The 18,628-nt window shown below is 38.3% G+C and overlaps 1 protein-coding gene across 5 annotated transcripts in view; it reads left to right on the forward strand.

Moving 5' to 3' along the window:
* LOC137132113 (inactive N-acetylated-alpha-linked acidic dipeptidase-like protein 2) overlaps positions 1 to 18,628 on the forward strand; it is a 457,260-nt gene that overhangs the window by 62,586 nt on the left and 376,046 nt on the right. For all 5 annotated transcript variants that reach the window (XM_067514226.1, XM_067514227.1, XM_067514229.1 and 2 more), the window contains one exon: positions 1,881 to 1,918. In XM_067514226.1, coding sequence (XP_067370327.1) covers positions 1,881 to 1,918 — 38 coding nt within the window. The remainder of the gene's footprint in view (positions 1 to 1,880; positions 1,919 to 18,628) is intronic.

Raw genomic sequence — 18,628 nt, forward strand, 5'->3', positions numbered from 1 at the left:
AAGCCAGCCACAGGTTAGACTGTGATGAAAACGGTTTCATTTGGCCAAATCGTCTCATCTCCAACTTGAAAGCAGGAATCGTTTGTTCTTGATCACCTTCCCTAACCTTCCACCCCACCCCTACTATGCCCACTCTCCTTTTTTCTCTTGTTCCTTTTTTTCACCTCACCTTTTACATAATTATAAAACTGATATTTTTGTGATACCCTTCCACTTGAAATTACAAATGTCCTTCGGGAAAAGACTGAATATTGCTAAATATGAACATGAACAGACATGGGTGTGAAATTACACCTTGGGACTAATGAATTGATCTCTAAGATAGCCTCTTTCCATTCAAATGTATCATTATAAAATTTGTGGTGGAGCAACAAGGGAACGGGCAGGAATTCACTTATTTTATTTCCTCCATCTAACCGGCCTTTCTTTTCCGAATCTACACCTTACTTTTTTGAATGAACTTGAGTAATCAATAAATAACTACCTATTCACTCTGTCACTCTTTTTGTTTTAACCTACATACAGTAAGTCCTGATGCAGTTAAGCAGAACCTCTGTGCCAACAGCATGACCTCTTGCTCAGTGCAGGCAAAGCCCACACATATTTATAATTAATACAAATCCCTTTTTGCCTCTCTGGAGTCTCATAATTGCTATAGTATATTTGTAATTGGCAAAGCAGTTTGGAAAGACATAAAGGAAAGGACTACAGGATTTCAGCACTCAGAACTTTGACTTTTTTTGTATTCATGCTACTAACGTTGCTGCTTTCACTCTCGGTCAGCTGGTCGTCTAAATGCAAATAAATCAACATATAGCCATGCAAGGACATATTCGTATGCTTGTACCAAAATTCTACTTGTTTGCGTGAGGTTTATTATTAAAAAGTTCTAATTAATTCCCTAAACTTCATTAATTGCGCACACTTGTCTTTAGTGCATTTATATATACCAGCTTTTCATGAAGAAATGCACATCTGTATGTGATTTATCCCTATTATTTATCATGCATAACTCTGATAGTGCCATTAAAATACTTGTCCAGGTACAGTTGAGTGGGTATGGCTGCAGACCAACTGGTCCTCCAACTTTTACGCCCGAAGAGGCCGTTTTCGTCTTTGCCTTCTCATATCACCAACGGGACCACTTTTTGAAAGAATGCACCCACATGCAGAGGCAGACATTTGTTAAAATTGCAGTTTTTTAGCACCAAAATGGCAGTTGGTGTAACACTATTTCACACTAAACAGTCAAAGATCGTACTGTTAATGTCCAAACATAGTGGTTTGGTTGGGGTTAGGCACAAAGACGTCGGGGTCAGGTGTAGGCACGAAACCAAGATCGTTAGTAAAAAGTTGCAGTCAACCTTTGAAATCAACCTTTTCTTAAAGTTACATCCCTTGTCACATGACATGCATCACACCCCGGAATCTATTTTTTGTCCACGAGTTCAATTCCACAACTGTATAAATTTTTATCATCTTATTTATTCATTTCTCTTCAGTCTTTCAGTCATTGTGTTGCTCTCTGACACAGCCACATTCTGACAGAAAAGCACATCTACTCACTTTGTCCATCTTCAGGATGTTGAGGCTTCACTGGTCGCTTCTCTCTCTGCCTTTATCTTGGCTGTTTTCAGACAGAGCAGTAAGTGAAGTATTGTGAGTGCTGATACAAAAGCTTTCTTTTCAAGGGAGGAGAGAGAGTAAAATATGCCACCAACTATTCATCTTTCCCTCTTTCCAGTTCTCTCTCCCTCCCTGACTCTTTCCAGGCACTAAGAGAGGATACTTCAAATGCTTGTAGAAAAATCACTTTCACTGTATTAAATAATACAGGTAGTCTGCAGTTCCTCTAACTCTCTTTTCTATTTCTTTTTCAGGTCATTTGAAACAGCAGATCTACTCCAGCACATTAGCCGTGAGTACCAAATTTAATATGTTACCTGTGTTTGCAGTATAAATTGGCGATACACTTTTATCACCTCCACTCTCTTACACATGAGGGGACTTCAGTACATTGTCTGTGGGAGTACTACAAGAGGCTAAATTCCTTGGTTAAAGTGTAAATTCATCAATTTTTTAGACTGCTTCCTATGTGGAATACATGTACTGTATGTGAATGCTGAACTTCAGATGATGTTATTAGGAGGAGTATTAACCTTAGGAAGTTTTAGAAGTACTAAACGACGTATATGTAGTGAATGACTCCACAGTTCCTTTCAAGGAAAGATAATGTTAAATTAGAAATTTGTCTTCCCTCTCAAAACTTATATCCAAAGCAGCACTTTCTTTTCTTTTTGCTTGCCCTCTTGACAGTACATAAATGGAGTTTGGTTACAGCTCACCAACTCAAGTTCTTCCTTTGGTAACTTTACTCCCTTAGTTCAGGTTCTGCTTTTGCATTCACAGTCCTCAGCCTGTTTCAGACAAACTGTAGGTTTGGGAAGCAAAGTTTCAGGAAAACTGAGCAAAAAAAGCAAAGAATCTAAAAATAAATTTAAAAAGAAAAACGCAAACACTGTAGCTTTAAATAGATTACAATGCACACAGCCTATGAATACCTATACACTAAGTTATTGTTTTGTGTGGTGCATTTGTTTTACAATATTCAAAGTCATACTATGTTTTTGGACAGAGTAGAAGATACAGTATAACATAATATATGTCTAAACTTTTTGCAACCCCAAATTACTATTACGATTTTTTTTAAATTTACAGATATTTTCTATTATCCCCTATCTCCTGTAGTAATTTCAGTTGATGTCTGTGCTTCACAGATTGAATAATATTAAAATAATAATCTATTTAAATAATTATAATATTTGATAATAACTTATGTTCATTGAGAATGTTTATTGCTTTCATCACACAGAAACATTATTGTAGACCAAAGGCTGCTGGGAACATTAAGACAAATACATTTAAAAGAACAACACATGCATTCAAAAGTATTTAGAGAACATAATTGTAATAAAAACTATAAATGCTGGTTTTTCTCCTTAAAACTGAAAACTGGAAAACATTTATTTCCAGCACGTTCTCAGTCCCAAGGCATCAAAAAGAATCACTTTGTACAGTCCCATCTGCATTGCATGTTGACGCTTCGCAACCCTGTCTCCTAAAAATTACTTTCCAATACAACTGAACTGCAAACACAATTTACGTTTTGTAGCAAAAGAAATGACTTAATCATTACGTTCCAATGCAACGTATTTTTGAATGAATTAAATGGTACTTTCATTTAGGGAGATGGAGCTGCCAGAAGGCAGTTGTGGATGGTGGTGGGTGTATAAAGCACAGAACTATCAAGCCAAAGACCTGAGTTCATGTCTGACTGAGGTCAGGGTTAGAGAAAGATTCTGGTTGTGTTTAAAAGCAATAAATCATGTTTTTTCCTCTATTACACCAACCCTCAATCTTACTCTGACCCTAACCAGCTCCTTTACCTGCCTAATTACAATAAAATGCTTCAATAATACTGAAGTCACACAAACTACAAGAACAAACAGGACTTTTCCACAGGAGACCAGGGTTCGACTCTAGTGCGAGATGTTGTGCACTTTACTGATGATTTTGTAACTATAGTAAGGAAGAACGTGTTTGTAGTCTGTTGTTTTTGTGTAATTTTTCTTCTAACTTAACCTTACCCTGAATTTTTTGTGTTAAAGCTTAACCATAGTTGTTTCTTAAACTAACATTATCCTTAAGTTGTTTTCCCTAACTCTAATGCAGTTTTCTGTGTATATAAAGTGGTAGCACCACGTCCAATAGTTCCATAAAAGGATACCTGTTTTTTCAATATGATACGCCAATGGACATCGCACGTTAGGTAGCATCAATGTCTGACACGGTGGGATGAACATGTTGTTACTTCAGAACTCCCATAACATACTGTTCTGTATGAGAGCTATTAGCCACTGTGATCAGACCTACCGCGCTTATTTGCGACAACGTGATCTGCACAAATATGACATTAAAGCTACAGATCTTAATGAGTGCAACAGCGCATTCAGTTAAGATTAGCAATGAGGCTTTAGCAGTTCAAGTTTGTTGTCGCTTCAACAAACCTAAATGTGAGGTTTCTTTCTGGCAGAGTTCAGCAAGGAAACTTTTCAGAACCAACTGTGATACACGGCGGTTGTTTTGGCCCCCATGCAGACTTGATTGTCCTTTAATTCTAGGTACACATTCCAGATACACACCTTTTTTTTTTAGAAGCTCTAGTTCTAAAATAGTTCAATATTGACTTCTGAAATGATGAAATCATCTGGATGAACTTCGCTGCAGGATTTTCTGCAGCTATAGAGAGACTTTGTTGGTGTTAAGAAGGAAAATGGCTCACAATCAATCTTTGTTTGGCTTTGTACAGATACACCTACAAAGAACATTTAGTCGTGCATTTAAGGTTGATTACTGTTAGCTGTAAATATCTGCTGCAGGGGTTTAACTGGTGTCAGTACACCTTTACTGCAGTAAAAAGGAATTGTACAATAATTTGCTACCAAAATAACTTGGGGGGAAAACTATCCTCTAACCTCAGTCTCCAAAAATGACCATTCCTCATTTGAATGAGTGTAATCAGTGTTTATGTTACTCTACAATATCAGCAGCAGGATTTGGCCCTTTGACAATGACATCTCTGTAATAGCAGCTGATAATACTGCTTAGTTCCAGACCTTTCTGCACCCACACATTGGCAGCACAGCAATTTGGGGAGTCTGAAATGTCAACGCTGTTGTTTTCCAGTTGTGTCATTGATAACTTTGTATGACTGTGCTGTGTCTTTTTCTCTTGTGTGTTGGTGTGTGCAAACATATGATGGCTGCCCACAGTGCATCTGCCTGACTGCTCTGTTTGATTGCTCACTCCAGTAGCACTCCGGGAAATGCTAATGGAGGGCAGTTAACGTCAGACACAGTTCACTGCTGTCTGTACCCGACCCGCCATCATCTCGATAGAGAGATGGATGGAGAGAGATTTACCAAATACAGTTAAATAAGACAAAGAAAGGAATAAAAAACACCCAGTGCTGCAGCTTAACGCATTTCTATGTGATTATACTTATTTGTTTGATTGTGTTTGGGTGTTTGCGTGCGTGTGTGCGTGCACAAACCTCTTGTCTTTGCTAGTGGTGTGTAAAGCATTCGCATCACACTTCAAAGACAATGTGAATAGACAGGTATATCTTGTCCAGTGGCACATCTACCACGTTGGCTTCTGTTGCTCTCACACAGTTGTGACACGCACACACACATGCTCACACTGCTTGGTCCATAACTTCTCTCACCTGAGATTGCTATGTGCTCACATCCAGAGAAGCACCGGGGTATATCCACAAACACACACACACATGCACACAAACACACACACACACTCTGCCACACAATGATTTATGGCTTCCGATACAGTCAATAAAGGCCATGGCCAAGATGAAGGACTCAGGCAGCTGCTAGCAGGATACACATACACACAAACAAACAAACACACACACATTGTTGTCCATTAGCTAAGTGTACACGAGTTAGCTGCTCCACATTGGCTCTCTTTATTAAAGTCTTTTGTAATGCTACTGTTGCCCCTGCTCCTTCATGTAATACACTACATACTGTGTATACTATATAACATGGCATGTGTTGTTTTCACAAAACTACCAGTGTGAGTACTTTAGCAATTTATTAATGCCTGTAAAAAAAACAAAAACCACTGCTATCATAAAGTAATCACAAGTATGTCATACATACACTGCTGATATCATCATGCTTCAGTCTTTTCAGTAACAGTAGTGTTGCCTGTCAGCTTTTATAAAGCCATTAAAGAAATCAAATTACATTCAGGTATTCATTACAGTCAGGTATTTGCAGTATATACTTGGATACTTTACATATCTGAACCCACATTTGCCACAATTAATTTAATAAGAAACAGACAACATGTGACTTTTTTTTAAATTTAGGGGTTGGTCAAAATATCAAACATTAAATGTTAGTTTAATACTTGGTTGTACATTATTTGCAGTCAGTGACCATAGGGATAACCAGATGTTGGCTGATGCTCTACCAGGCTTCTACTGCAGCTGTATTCAGGTTGTGGCTATTTTGGAGCCTTTTGCCGTATGTAAAGAAATGCATGCTCAGTGGTATTCGGGTCATGTGACTCATTTGGCCAATTTTGCTGCACGACTTTTATGACTGCAAGTGTACTGTACACTTCCACCTAAGTATGACTGCAACCAGAGTTCTAGTAAGTCAGAACATGTTCATCCAGATATAAAAGTCCAATAAATTTGGGCGATGGCCGGGTGGTTACAACTCCTGCCTAACAGTAAGAGGGTTCTGGGTCTAATGCTGGCAGTTGGCAGGGCCCCTGCTATGTGGAGTTTGCGTGTGTTTCTTCTGTGTACTGCGCTTTCCTCCCATAGTCCAAAGATATGCAGTTAGTAGTTATGAGTAGATGACACCTCATGCAGTGTATGGCACAGTCCCCTAACTGGTGACTGTCCCATCAGTGAGAGTGGCCAACCTGATTGGCCGTTAAGCGTATCGTATCAGTGCAAGAGATGACATCATGGTATTGACAGTATAAGTACAATTTGTAAACTCTTAACAGATACATCTGTTATCAGATCTGTGGTGAGTAACAAAGGTGTGAAAATGGTCAGCGAGTGCTGCTTTGTTTAGACTTTCTCCTCCTCTTAAGCAAGCACAGAACACACACGCTGCATGCTCATCAACTGTACGGTGCCACTTGTCCGGCCAGACAAAAGGCAACGTAAGCAAAGGCAGCAGAAGGTCTTTGTTTCTGCTAATTTGTTGGCTTGGTGTCGGTAAAGATTCTCATCATCTAGGTTTTTTTATCTGAAGATTGAATCATGTCAACTGGACAAGGAGCTTTTTCAGTCTGAATAAGGTGGCTAGGTGGGTTACCACACAAAATTTCCTTTATGGTTGCCTCAAACTATAGACTATGTAAGCCCTGAGATAGACCCGTGAGCTCCCCACCTACTACCCAGTAACATCTAGGACTATCTCTAGCCCCCCAGGGCCCCTAACAGGATTAGCAGTGGGCAGGGATACATTTTCTATGTTAAAAAAGAAGTCATCGAGTGATTTTTTTTAAAAGGAATAAACCATGGCTTTTTCTTTTATTGCAAAAACTCAATCCAGTCAACATTTGTGTTTGCCGAGTTGCGACCTTGCATGTGCAAACGTCTGCATTTACACAACTGCAAATCTGCCTTGTGCCTTTCTTCTACAACAGCTTTCCTTTCCACAGCACCCGCGATGTTGTTGGAAAGCAATGGCAACTTGCAAACATGAGTGTTAACACATTAATGGTTGTAAACAGTTTTGCACAGATCTAAAAAGAAAGGATGGAATTTGACAAAAATAGCTTATAGGAGCCAACTGGGGAAACACAAACTTCCCTACAACTAGCTATTTGTTGTTTGCTGAAAACCATTGGATAACATTATTATTATTAACACTATTTCTCATTTTTCTCTTTCCTTAATGAACTTTCTAACTTGAACTTCTCTTCTCTATTTCATACCTCCTTCTCCACTCTTATCCACTCTTCTCCAACTTTTGTTTGCCTAATAAACACAGCAGTGTCTCTTAGCTAAGAAATAACTATAATAACACTGCATTTTAGGGAAATACTAGCTGTGCTTTCCAATAAAATGAGGGTCAATTAGACTTACGACACTAAGAATCTCCCTAGGCCATAAAACAAAGATAACGACGACAAAACAGAGAAAACAAGAAAATACAGTTTTATTAGTTGTATGTTTATCGGGGTATGATGACAATATTGTCATCACTGCAAATATACAGAGATGTGTGTCATACGGTCCAAGCTAAGAATTGAAATCATGAGGAAATATTTTTTTAATACTTTAGATTCTTTAAATTCTAATATGATTCTAGGTTAATTGCAGTCAAATGTGTTTTTCACATGGACCAATGTATTTATTTTTTTTGCCATATAAAGAAAGGATGAGAAAGACTCACTGACAGCATCGGTAGTTGAATCACTAAAGTACATATTGTTTGTTAGAACAAATTGTAGTTCAGAATCAGACTTTAAAACTAACAGGCACCTAGAGATGACCAAACAAACTATCTTTGGCTCCTCTCGAGAGTTCACAAAGCAAGAATACTAAATAATGGTGTGGCTACTGGTGCTGCAAGATGCATTTTGAAAAAAATGAAATAATGTTAAAAAAATTACAAAACCTGGCCAATTTCATTTTAAATAATTGATGGGAACATTTTTTTATTTTATTGCAGTTCAGATGTACTGCTGCAATCTATTTATTTTTATTCAAGTGCAGAGATGAAAGCTACAGGTAAGGTCTTGGTCAGGAATGACATTTTTACCTTCGCCTCTGTTTGCTGTCCCTTTGCTTAAGAGGATGTCAGTCTTTAAATTAGTTAGTCTGGACAAACTGCACGTAAGCACAACTTCAGACACTCACAGGTAGACAATTTTAGGTGCTGTGAAATTTCACTGAAAAGGTAGGAGCTCTATCAAGAATTGTGACTCAAAGCAAATTATTCATTAATGTAATCAGCACAGAAAACTATCACAATGTTCAGCCAATTTTATGTATGGTCAGTCTGTTCTGTGTAGGCATAAAGTGCGGCAATATTACTTTTTTTTCATTTAAAGGGGCACGACACCCTAAATAATGTCTTGTCCTGTGCATGTGAGGGTTTGTAATATTAATTTAACAGACCTTTCTGAAAACAATTCAAAATGTGGGTAAAAACTAGCATTGGCCTTGCATTGGTGTGTGACTGTTTGGCTGAATGAGAAGCAACATTGTAAAGTGTTTTGGTAGATGTGATGAGATTGTTCTTACACTGGAATCTTATGTGACACAGTAAGAAACACTTAGCCGAGACACACTGCCCTAAAGTCTGTGTGGGTGGTTGGATTTGTGCGTGTGCGTGAGGGGCACGGCTGAATTTGAAGAGGACTTTGTCAGAGTGTACTTCACAGTGGATCTGGTTCCCCTTCTCTTAAGCCTGACAGTGATTGTCCTGAGCAGCCTGCCCTGCAGTTTATCCCCCTATCAAACTGGCTTAACTGAAGAGGCTCACTGGAAAGATAGACCCTGGTTGTAGCCGGGCTCCACAGGCAGACTGACGGATCAACATTCATCAAGTCTACAGCTCCTCATTCTGCAGGTCAGCTTCGCACATTGCTGTTGCCTGATGCTTGTTCCCTGAGATCTATTCTTGACTCTACATCTTGTTTATTCAGTGACAACAGTTATAGTAAATCAGTTAAATAATCGCACACAACAATATGAAAACAGGTTGAACGTTTTTTTTTAAGTGGTGTCCAACATGATATCTATGGAACAGCATTTTTATGATGCACATAATTATGCTCTGTTTCCCACTTGCTTTAGAGATCTGTGGATCGAGGACAGATTAGGAGTTGGGCAACATGTTAAGAAATTAAAATCCAGAATCTGATTACTGAAACGTAAGTGTTTTCTGCATTGCTATTTGTGAACAAAACCTGTGAAAAGAGGAGTGTCGGCAACGGAACACGGTGATTCCGTGTATTTGACCAACCAAGAATCACATCCAGAATGCAACCAGATGTTAAAACAGAGACATCGTCACATTTATATATTTGAAGAAGTATGTTATTTTAGTTATGTTTGCATTTTAAATGCAATATACTTATTACAACATAGGCAAGGCAATGAACATATTTGTAGTAGTAGCAAACTATTACAAGACGTTCAGCTTGCTTGATATTATTGCTACTAATACATTTCCCAGCAAAAGTGGAAATACTGCTTGATTTTTTTATTCAAGTAGAAGTACTGTTTTCTTAGGATCTTGGGAGGAATCACATGCAAGCACAGGGAAAGCATGCAAACAGCTAGCAGACAGATACAAACCAGGGACCTTTTATTTGTGGGGCAGTGCTAACCACTCCACCCCTGCTGCTCCTTTATTTTTTATTTTTTATTTTTTTGTATTACTTTCTAAATACATCAGAAACTGTTTGTACAAAACCATTTTGCTTTGTTACAATAACAAGAGTATATGTAATTTCTCACCTATACATTTAAACCAGAATGTTTTTAGTAAATGTATTTACTTGAATCTCCTTGAGTGGACTTTTCCAAAGGTCATGGGTCAGCTCCACATTTCGTGCAGTCTAAAATCAGGTTCACTTCAGGTGCACACAGTGTTATCAGTAAATTCCCCAACACTCCACCCATTGGGTTTCAGTGGTTTGACTTGATACAATATAAACCGAATCCAATATAAATTATGTCGAAAAGCTTTTTCAGTTTCACTTTTTCTCTGTGCATTTGTATCCACCATTTGAGCTGACAGGGTTGACTTCAGTTTGAGTGAAGATTTTCAAAGGCAGCACTGCCTTGGAGACAGCAATAGACCATGGCTAATTACACCCACTGCTTTTTATCAAATCAGCTGCACTAAGTTGGCCAACTGGAAAACCGAGTTGTTAAGATTGTTAAAGATCTTGCTTTATTATTTGAGATTGTTTATTTCTGGGTAAAGTATGACAGTTCTACTCAAAAACTGGTTTTAGCCACAAAATAAGTATTTCTGGAGTAACACAGTGTATCACAGTGTGATTTGCAAGTGTCTGAGTGCTCCTATAAATATGTAGGAGAATCCTGGAACCCCAGGGAGAGACGGGGCCTCTGCAGTCATGGTCATTGTTTTACTACTTGAATTCTTTTATTTGAATTCATACTTTGTGTCTCTACAAACAAATGTTAAATGATAAATATTCACTAAAAGTGTGGTGTGTGATTAGTAAAGGACAGTGGCAAATATTTATAATATATAAAAACGTTGGAAATTATTGTAATTTGTCTCGAGTTGTAGTACTGGCTGCTAAATTTTTCTTCATTATATTTGAGTCGAGCATAGGCTCATCTCATGTTGAAAATATAAAAAGCACAGACCATGACCAAAGCTAAATAGTCTCTGGAAAGTGAAAACTCTGAACTAAAGTACACCACAGACATATTCTATTGTATCAGAGAGAGAGAGCAAGGAAAAAAGACTGATGCTGTGTCTCAGAGAGTGTGTCAGCCGCTGACTTTGCATTTTCCAGAGGCTGGGTTATCTGTGTGGGGAAATGAATGAAGTCCACTAGAGTTAAGTTGAGATGAATGGATATGAGGTTTGGATTCAGCACGCAGGCCTTTTGAAGATTCAGTAGTGAGATTGCTCTTCTTGTAAAGTCCCATTTATTCAAACCTGCAGAATGTTTTCTGATAAGATTTATCCTCGATTGTATATCTTTCTATCTTCACATGTAAATCTAGTACATGTTATAGGTATTCTGGTATAGTCTACCTAATAACACCCATATTTAGGTGTAATTCACCATTGTGACCACATTTTCATACAAAAAGAAAGCAAAAAAATGTTAATTTGGGTTTCCAGTTTGTGAGGATGAAGCACTATGTTCTCAGCTGATACCACAGGTGTGTTTTTGCATAAAATCCATGCATACTGCTGTAACCTGAACAGCTTTTCAGAGAGATCAGTGTCACAAACTTAGCTCAGGTTTGAAACAAGAGTCCACACAAACCAAATAGTTCAATTTGCCAGTTATGCTTTTTTTTACCGAAATCATAAAACAAAATCTGTAAAGATGTGACTATGAGGAATCAGTGGGTGTGCGTGCATGAGTGTAAGCATGAGTGTTTAATTTGGCCATCACAAATACAAATCACCATAAACAGTAATCGCAGTAACTTAACTACATTTCCAGTTCCCACATCCACAAGAACCCATTTCAACCACATCCTTACTCAGCAACGTTGGTACCTAAGAGAAGCAAATTGAGAGAAAAAAGTAGACAAAACAGCAAACAAGGCAGACGGGCAAATATAACTTTGCAACACAACAGCCTTAACATTTCCTGTACCCTTTATATGGCGGATGTCCAAATTGTATGGTTGAAGAAAACAAAACCATCTCATAAGGCATTGATTTGGATTTTGTAGTGTTGTAGTGAAAAAACATAAAAGAATTATGATCAGTATATACATTGTTCTTTCTCATTATATGTTGCATGCAGGACTCCCTTTAAAAAGTACTGTGACCATTCTGTGCAATATTGTTGAGGCACCTTGACACACCAGTTGTCACCAGTGTCTCCCGAACATGTTGGCCACTCTGCCTCTACCACAATACCAATAAGTTTTCTGGAGACATTTTGCCCCAACACCTTTCCAAAGCCCTGAAAAAAAAACAAAAAAAAACAGAATGACTGCATCTCAACAATGCTTATTATGTTTATTGTGGATTTCTTCAAAGCATTTGTTTCAGTAGTAGGTTGAAATCCACAGCTATCACACACTTCAATTGTTCTAATTACACTATTCACTCAAGGATTAGGTTTCAACATTTTGCAAACCCAGGCATTGCATTTTTGGCCTCAAACAAACCATGCAGCTTATTAGCATATACTGTGAGGTACTTGGGAAGTCGCCCACGGACCACAAAGTCAGTGGTTCGATTCGCGATCCCCCTGGCTAAGTTTCCTTTGGGCAAAATGCGGAACCCCAAGTTGCTTCCGGTAGGTTAGGTGAACACCTTGCATGGCAGCCACCACGATCGGTGTGTGAGTGTATGTGTGTGTGAATGGGTGAATAAAAAGCAAGATTGTAAAGCGTTTTACATAAAAGCACTTTATAAGTGGCCATTTAGCATTTACTTGCTATAGGATAATATTTTTGATCCAGATTTAAGTAGCAATACTGATTACATGAACCTAAGCTGTATTCACAACAATCCACCAGACAGAAACACTGCTCCACTTTGCCATATATTTATCCATCCATCCTTTATTTTAACCCCTTATCCTGTTGGCGTCAACAGGATATCCCAGCTGTGATTTGGTGAAAGTGAAACAATTCAGTGTAGTAATTTCTTTATGCTGAGTTAACTTTACTTTCACTTCCTGTTTAATTTTTCTTCTTTAATAAATGCTGGTTTGGTAAATGTGACACTGCCCTCTTGTGGACACATACATCTGCTCTGCAAGTATAACAAAAACAGATTTGCGAGCACAACCTGCATAGCTTTGTGAAAGTGCTGAACCCAGAACTATAGTTCAGGTAGCTTACCCCAGCTGTCATTGGGCAAGATTCAGGGTAAACCCTGGGCAAGAGTTATTTAATGAAGTCAAAGAACAAACTATTAAATGGTGAAAAATAAATTTAAAACAACAACTTGTCATTAAGAATGATACAATTCTGTAGTAACAACTGAAAATAAGGTCAAAGGACATTTTAAAAAAGAAATATTTAACCAAATATAACTGAATATATTAATGTGTCTGTAGGAAAAAAGCATACAGCTCAAAGGATACTTTAAGTACTGATTAGTTTTACATGAAGGAAGAGTAAAGCAACTTCCTGAGAAGTTCAGAGAAAAAGGTTGACCCTTGGATTCTGTGTTTTCTTAAGCTGGTTATCACAGAAAGTACCAAGGTACACGCATGGTTTTGGATACATCCATTTAAAGAAATTATTATCACAACGTTTAAAAAATGTAACAACATTGTTTTTACAAGTTTTAATACATTTTATATGTCATGAAGATGTAGAGCTGTATTCCTGCTTTTTATTTCTTTGGCAATACATGAAAAACTCTCTTCACTTTTAAACAACTAACACACTTTAAGCAACTTTATGACCATGGGTACATTAATTTCAAAATTCAGCAATAGACTGCAGATTGTGACAGCTTTCCTTGAAAATGTATGAAACGGAATAACATGACGCACTAAGAAAAGCCCTGTAACAGAACCAAGGTTTGAGCTGAAAAAAAAAAAAAAAACTTTATTTTTAGTCTTAGCTCTATTATGGCAATTTACTATCAACTACAACGCACTGAAAGATACAGTATTTCCAAATCTGAGGATATGCAATGTAAAGATGACAAAAATAAAGTACAGCATGCATCCCCATCACAGAGTGCAGCCATATGGGGCACATTATGGGCCCATCGCATGGTATCGTCAAACTGACAGGACACAGTGATTTAGTCATGCTGGAAGTGGATGGATCCATGCTTACCTTCAAAGTCATCTGTCTCCTGCCTCTGTGAGAGTCTAAAAGCCCCCAGGGACACAGTGAAGCATGTTGGCCAGTCAAGTACCTCTCAATTACTGCTTTTAATTTCCCTTCCACTGCTGGTCCGTCTCCATTAGTTGTGACATTTCTCTGAAATGTGAACCATATAGCAGCTTTTCGAGTCAGCGCCACAGTCCCTGTCTGCTGCAGAGCAGTACTGGCAAAAAATGAATGAGCAAGTATTTCCTGCTGCTATTTTTGTAAGGTCAATCCAAATCAAGTGCTGCACTGCCTCACAACTGCCTCCAGGAAATAGCCATATGCTCATTCACTCTTAAGTCCACTCAAAGTAATCTAAAACTCAACATACTTGTTACATTTAGAGGGAAACTGACACCTTGGTAGTACTATTGGCGGCTTGAAACAGAATTTAAGGAAGTCGTACTCTGCAGCCAAACTTGATGGAAATTACACTTAGCTCCTACGAAAGCTGATTACACCTCAGGCCCCTCCAGAGCTTTACACTAAATCATTTGATTTTACAAATTACGTTCTTTTGATTAAAGAAGTCATTCGTTTTATGTACTGGTATATTTAGTCTGAATTACTTGGGCCTTTATACTGTTCCACATGTGCAGCTGAGTAACATTTTCACAGTGGGGTTTTACTCTTTTACTTCTTCATTTTGTAGAAATCATTATTTTTCCCCTAGTCTTTTAATTGTTTTACAAAGTCATAATCCACAGCCACACTGGTGTGTGGACAAAATGTGTGGACGGAGCCAAAGCTGTTTTCATGGACTCTGTGGGAATTCTTTACAGCTACTAAGCAACGTCCATTTTCTTTTTGTAGAAATGCCTGATCTGATGTATAGAGACAGAAGAGTAGGAAGCTAAAGCCACTACTGTCTTTTACTGGTGTCAGTTTTCTGAAATGCGAATGGTGATCACAGCTTGTTTTGATCACTTCATGATGTCATTTAGAAAGCTTCAGTGTAGTTTCAGTGGACATTATACTAAAGCATCTGGGTCACCCCTTAAATGTCAGTGGTTAGAAGGAGGTACTGATGTCAGTGCATCATTTTATTCGGAGTAACAGAGGACCAGTTTCAAAATTAGTCAGCTATAATTAAAAGTGAGGGGTCGGGGGTCTAAGCATCCAAAAGCAAAGTGGTAATGAGTGGAAAGCATCATGATGGCCACTCTGTTTCTTCACCATCATTTCTGAATCATTTTAATAGTGTGCCTGCCATTTCAGCTGACACAGCTGATGCTCCACAGTGTATTGAGACTTTGTTCCTAAACTGTGTTTATAATGTATCCTGAAATGTGCGGAACCTGCCAACAACATGGTGAACTTTTAACCTTTAGTCTATGAATAAACCAAGCCAGAGGTCTTAGTTTAGTCATAGACTCAAATTTTCATATTTAGGCGATTACATAACCACCCTATCACCTAACATGTCAGCATGGCTCCAGGCAGTTCCTAAATAAATTTATGTTTAATCAAATTACCCCTGACGCTGGTCTTTTACCTTCTGACCTCTAGCAATGCTGTGACACACTGAGGTTAAAATGCTTTAATTAAAGATACTCTAGTTAAAATACAACCTTTGTCATTATGGTAATTATATCAACTCCATACAGCAATGGCAGGTGTATCGGCCTTTGCATTTTCATGGAAACAATAAGTAATGTGGTTACTATTATGACACCTCTGCATTGGTTTTGGAAGAAAAACCAAGTAAGTTAGTTGTGTGTGGGTTCAAATAAGAACTTTATTAAGATTATAAGTGTAATTTTTTGGTGTTTTAGCTTATCCCTTAAGTTCAGGGTAACCACAGCAGTTAATTTGTCCACACATTTTTATGCTGGATGCCCTTCCTGACGCAACCCTCCCCAATATTAACGGTCTAGGGACCGGAACTGCGTGGCTGGGCATGCGCGGCTTGGGGTTCAGTGTCTTTCCCAGAGAAACTTCGACATGTGGTCTATATGGTGCTTGATGAAGTAACCAGCTACAGAACCTCTGTCATCATTGTTATGGTAAACAGTATATAATTAAATATAAAATATAATAATAATTCTTTTTCAGGAGGACAGCCTTGAATTTCACTGATCCAAGAAATTACATCATGTTTTATGTATTTATTTTTTTGCACCAATCAAGTACACATACAAAGCCTGCTGTACTATTTAGTCAAAGAACAGAGAAGAGATCAAATATCCCTGCATTCCTGCATTAAAGACTTGAAAATGCAGGTGTAAAAATATGCAGCGGCAAGTGAAAAAGGCAAAATACTTTTATGCCGTTGACTTGTCATCATTATCTTATAGCATTCCTGCAGTCAGGGAGTCATGAATTCAAAAATAAGGCCATCTTCACAAAACGATTGGCGAATCATGAAAAATGAGAGGAATATGATTCCTACCCAACGGCTCTCTGCAAGCTGCTGAGACAGAGTTTAGCTGTGCAACTCTAAACACACACACACACACATAAATGTCTAAACACATGATGTTTCACACACAAAACAATCACATTAGGTTTAGTCAGACAGTTAGGGGCTGCCATGTTTTCGCTGTTTCCTGTTAGGGAACATGCATATCAGAGAGGTATTTGTAACTCCACTCTCTTTCTCTCTCCACTGATCTGCCCTCAGGCTGATCTGGCAGCAGAGTGACCAAATCTGTCCTATTAGGAGTTTTCCATAACATGTTTGAGCCATTTCTGACATTGCAATTTTCCACGCAAAAATGGAAGGCGACAAGTAACAAGAAAGGATTACGGTTAAAAAAAAAATGCTTCCTAGAATATGTAAATGTGTGTTTTGTTTTGCTGCGTTGGTGGTTTGGTGGCAGTGGTCCACTCGTTTTTAATCTGTCAGTTTTGCTCCGCAGGCACTGTGGTCACGCACAATCTATTCAGTTCTGTGCCATATCACAGACACGCACACATGTACGCAAACACACAGTGTATCTCTTCCTCTCAGCGACGCGCCATTTGGTGAGTGGTCACAGAGTGTAGACACAGGAGGCGGCCAACTGTGTCCTCCATGTTCAGGCGTCACAGTCCGTGTGTTCTTGCACAGCTACTGCTTACAAACTGCTGATAGGCACAGCCAACAGGTGATGGGGCATCTACTGACAGCTGTCACCACTTCAAAAATTGAATCATAGCTAATGAGTTTTAACTTGAAAACACCATGCACAGCCTTCCTGGCAGGCAAAGGGGACACAATCCAAAGGAAAAACCAACTGCTCACAGGACTAAGTTTCCTTCAAATCAGTTCAATTACCTAACTCGTTGTGTTTTGTAGACATCCAATGTTTCACACGGAATATAACTGTCATAAGTTTCTTGATGACATGAACTCTCATGTGGTTATTTAAGTTTGTCCATTGCATGAATTTATGGCTAAATATATGCAAAAATAACATTTCCGTCACTATTTACTGCATCCAGTGACTGAATAAAATAAAAAATAGTTAATTACACATAAAATCTGCCTACGAGTTTTTACCTGTATTAAAGTGTGTATATTGCATATTCGTGATATTTGCTTTTCACTTCGAGATATTAGAAAACACCTACATATTTAGTAAGGAATTAACCAAAGTATTCATCAGTCCAATATCTGCATAATTTATCACGTTGAATTAACAGATATCTTGCCCATTGCTTAAATTGTACACTTCCTTGATTAGAGGTGATTCTTCATCATAGATTTAATATTATGTAGACTGGGAACAAATAAGCCAAGTTACCAATTTACTGTTAATTGTTTGTTGTTAAATGCTCCAAGGCTGCAAATTACAAGAGAACAATCTTATTAAGCTCAGGCCGAATGAAAAACAATTTGTTTGGATTTCCACCTTTAAAATGCTGATAATGACTCTGAAATGATTAATGCAGGCAATTTATCTGCAGTGCTAAACAGAACGACTCGCTGCCCTGCTCTATGTAGAATCAGAACATAGGGAGTTAAAGGGAAGAATTATGAAATGGTTCTTAATTGGAAATTTCCAACAAGAGAACTCTGCTTGTAAGAGCTGCAATTAACGGATTCAGAAGACCGTCTTTGTGGCTTCTTGAACTCTGATTAAATGTACTGATTGGAACAGAAATAGAGGGAGATCCATAGCTGCCTGGACTGTAAAGTGGCCTTTCTGTAAGTCCATTATCCATGGACAGAGGTGTTTTTAGACAAATAATCTTAAGAGCATTGTTTAGGATCAAAGGGTAGTATTTCACAGATGCTACAAGCTGCTAAATGGCTACCAGGCTTTGCTCGGTTGATCTATGACTTCTCAAAGCTGATGGGTTGCAGGCTTTTTTGTGTTTACCAACTGTGTCCCTGGAAAGGGCATAATGCTAAGGTTAGACTTCCAGGATAGCAATGCATCTATCCATCCAATTGTCTGTCTGTCTGTGCTGCAGGCAATCACTGTTGCTGTAGCTGAAGCCCCTCTGGATCTTCCGCACCAATGTGTCCTAGAGTAACAATGGATAAAGGCTAATGAAAGTTTC

The sequence above is a fragment of the Channa argus genome, chromosome 8 (genome assembly GCF_033026475.1).
Source record: "Channa argus isolate prfri chromosome 8, Channa argus male v1.0, whole genome shotgun sequence".
Classification (NCBI taxonomy): Eukaryota; Metazoa; Chordata; class Actinopteri; order Anabantiformes; family Channidae; genus Channa; species Channa argus.